Raw genomic sequence first — 3,061 nt, 5'->3', positions numbered from 1 at the left:
CTTCAAACAAAAAGATAAAAAAAAGTAATTAAAAACAGATTCTTCTTATTTACTTTTCTAATTTTAAAAATTTTCTAAATTAGTAATAGTCAATAATATAAAATTAATAAATCTTCATTCAAGCGAGTAAATGAGTTTTTTATTTTGACCCAAAATCTATTCCAGCGGATCGTTAAATATCTCTTAAGTTATTAAAACATTGTTATTCAACATAATTTATTCAATTAAATTCTTATTAATTACTGATAGGAACAATCTTTTACAATTATTTATTGGCTTTGGATTAAATTATTTCATTTTAATTTGGTAAATTATTCAACTAAACTGCTTAATCTTAATTATTTTAATCAGCTCTACTAATTGTATTTTATATATTCTTATTGATTTTCATTTTAAAAATTCTAAGCTTTTTTAGTATTGCATTAGAAGTATATTAAAATATTAAATTAAACGATAAAATCCAATTATAGTAAGTAAATATTATCAAACAAATTAGATCTGCTTTCGGGTAATAAGCATGCTCATTATATGAAATTAATGGAAAATTTTTTTAATCTTTCATAGGAGCTCTCCCAATTCCATTTTAAATGGCTTCTTCACCTTTAAAAAAATTGACATAACAAGGTCGTGGTTCCATGTAATAAGAAATGTTAAATTTATTAGGTAAGCACAACCAACTAGCAATTTTAACTTAGCTCCACAAATAATCTCTAGTGCAACTATTTTCTTAAAATAATTTAGTCAATATATGTTAATTGAATTTAAACTAAATTACTTCTATGAAGCAAACCTATAGCTGCTGCAGTTAAAAATCTATGAGTTTGATTTATGCTTATATTATTTGATTAATCTTGAAGTAATAGTCTAGTATCATTTGCGTCTGTATTATTTGTATTATCAGCTCCACATCTGTTTGTTTAATTAAGAATTAATTAAAAATTAATTTCATAAGCATAAAATAATTTAATTACGATAATGAGTCATATTTGTTATAAAATTTGTAAGGACATATGGAACTGTAAGTATTTCCTTAAAATTAATCTGAAGCACATGCTTAACCTAGATATTATTGACCTTTGTATTCAAAGTTAATATATAGAATAGAATATTTCTCATTCCATTCTATCCAGTCTTTTAGCTAACCAACCATTTAACAGCTATTTACTTTTTAGAATTCAATAGAAGCTGTAGGGTGAAAGAATAAAAAAAATAAACAAAAAAAGATAGGACAGCAGATAAAAAACATTAAGCAATTATAACTAATAAAAACAATAGTCAAATCTGTTTTAGGTTTCCAGAATACATAGTATTAAATTACTACCAAAAAAAAGTAGAAAGGACAGCAAATAATCAGATAAGTAGCTAAATAATTTGACAGTTGCATCAGTCCAGTCACTAGTATAGCGACCAATAGGGTCTATGCTTATGTCGCGAAGAAATGAGTTTTTTGATCTGGGTCTGGATCTTTATTTTGATTATAAAAAAATATAGGAACACTATTATTTTCCATTTGCTATTAAAATAAATTATATATTTTATATAAAAAATTGATTATCATATTAATCAAATTTGCCTTTTTCAATATTGCAAATACTATTTTTAGTTAGGTAAATCAGTAATTGATAAACTTAATTTGCAAAAATAAAAGAAATTTAATTAGTTTTTTCTATAAAAATACTATCTATCTATTATTTATTAAATTAGGCAAATGAGTAATAATAGAATCTAAAAGTATGTATCTATTAAAATCATCCTTAGTTTAGGAGATTAGAATTTGGTGAATTTATTTTATATTTTTAGGTTCCAAAGAAGATTTCATAATAATGATTTAAATACTACATAATTTAATGTAGTATTAATATCTCTTCTTTTTTCAATGTTGATCATAAATTTGAGATTTAGGAATTTTCTATTTTTAATATTTTGAATAAGAAAAACTAGTAAAATAAAATAACTAACACATTTTTAAAACTCAACTTCAACAATAAATGTAGAACCTTTTTTAAAATATTCCAAATTACTTGCTTATAAAAATATAATCTTAAAATTCATTTTAATAGTATTTTTATAATAATATTAAGTTAAATAGTGTTGTACAATAAAATATTAGCGATGTTATTTTTTTTAAATCAAAAAAGTCAAATATTCTTTTAAATTTTTTATCTGATCATAATTTAAAATATAATAATCAAATATTTAAAAATTGTTAAAATAATTCTCAAACATTAAATATATACTTATTTTTATTTATATTTATGAAGGAAGCTTATTTAAGCTTTGATTTTATTTCACAAAAAAAGGAAGTAAGAATAGATTTTAACAAAATTTATCTTCGCAATCACAATTTTAACAAGATTTCATTAATATATAGATTATTAAGATATTTTGAATGATTTTCTAACCAATTTAGAAAGATTAAATAAGGTTTTTCTCAATATAATTAAAACAATTAAGATATCACAAACATTAATGAAATTCTTTTTTATTTTTTTGAAAGATTTTTCTCAAACTAATTTAGAAAGATTAAATAAGGTTTTTCTCAATCATAATTAAAACAATTAAGATATCACAAACATTAATGAAATTCTTTTTTATTTTTTTGAAAGATTTTTCTCAAACTAATTTAGAAAGATTAAATAAAAGTTTTCTTAATCGTAATTAAAACAACGATATATCGCAAATCTTAATTTATCTATTTTTTATTTTTTTTTCAATTTCGAGAAAATTTTGTTTGAATCTTTTTGAATTTTAACTTGATTTTAAAAGTGAAATATAAATAATTTTTATTAATAGTCTTAACTTTTTTATGAACAAAATAATAACAAAAGAACAAAAAACTATTTTAATTTAATCTTCAGAAAAATATTTTATGATACAAAGACTTTATTTTTGTTTTAAACAAATTTTATAGTGTAATTAAAATTAGATAAAATTGAATTAAAAAAATGCTTAAAAAATAAAAATTAAACTAAATACCTTTCTTTAAATGTATCATTTTTATTATACTTATATTAATAAAAATAAATTTAAAGTAAATTCATAAAAAAATAAATAGTAACTT

General features: G+C 20.1%; 1 protein-coding gene across 1 annotated transcript; it reads right to left on the bottom strand. All coding sequences in view use genetic code 6, as the record gives it.

Annotated features, from left to right (window-relative positions):
• Nucleotides 1-558: 558 nt before the first annotated feature.
• Nucleotides 559-1,150, bottom strand: TTHERM_00083950 (transmembrane protein, putative; the record flags this gene model as incomplete). The annotated part of the gene is made up of 3 exons (XM_001012641.3): nt 559-719; nt 776-909; nt 972-1,150. 3 exons carry the CDS (start codon nt 1,148-1,150, stop codon nt 559-561), a joined length of 474 nt encoding a protein of 157 aa, XP_001012641.3.
• Nucleotides 1,151-3,061: the final 1,911 nt, after the last annotated feature.

This window comes from Tetrahymena thermophila (assembly GCF_000189635.1).
Source record: "Tetrahymena thermophila SB210 genomic scaffold scf_8254697, whole genome shotgun sequence".
NCBI classification, from domain to species: domain Eukaryota; phylum Ciliophora; class Oligohymenophorea; order Hymenostomatida; family Tetrahymenidae; genus Tetrahymena; species Tetrahymena thermophila.
The sequence above is the reverse complement of the archived record's forward strand: the minus strand, read 5'-3'. Positions and strand labels throughout refer to the sequence as shown.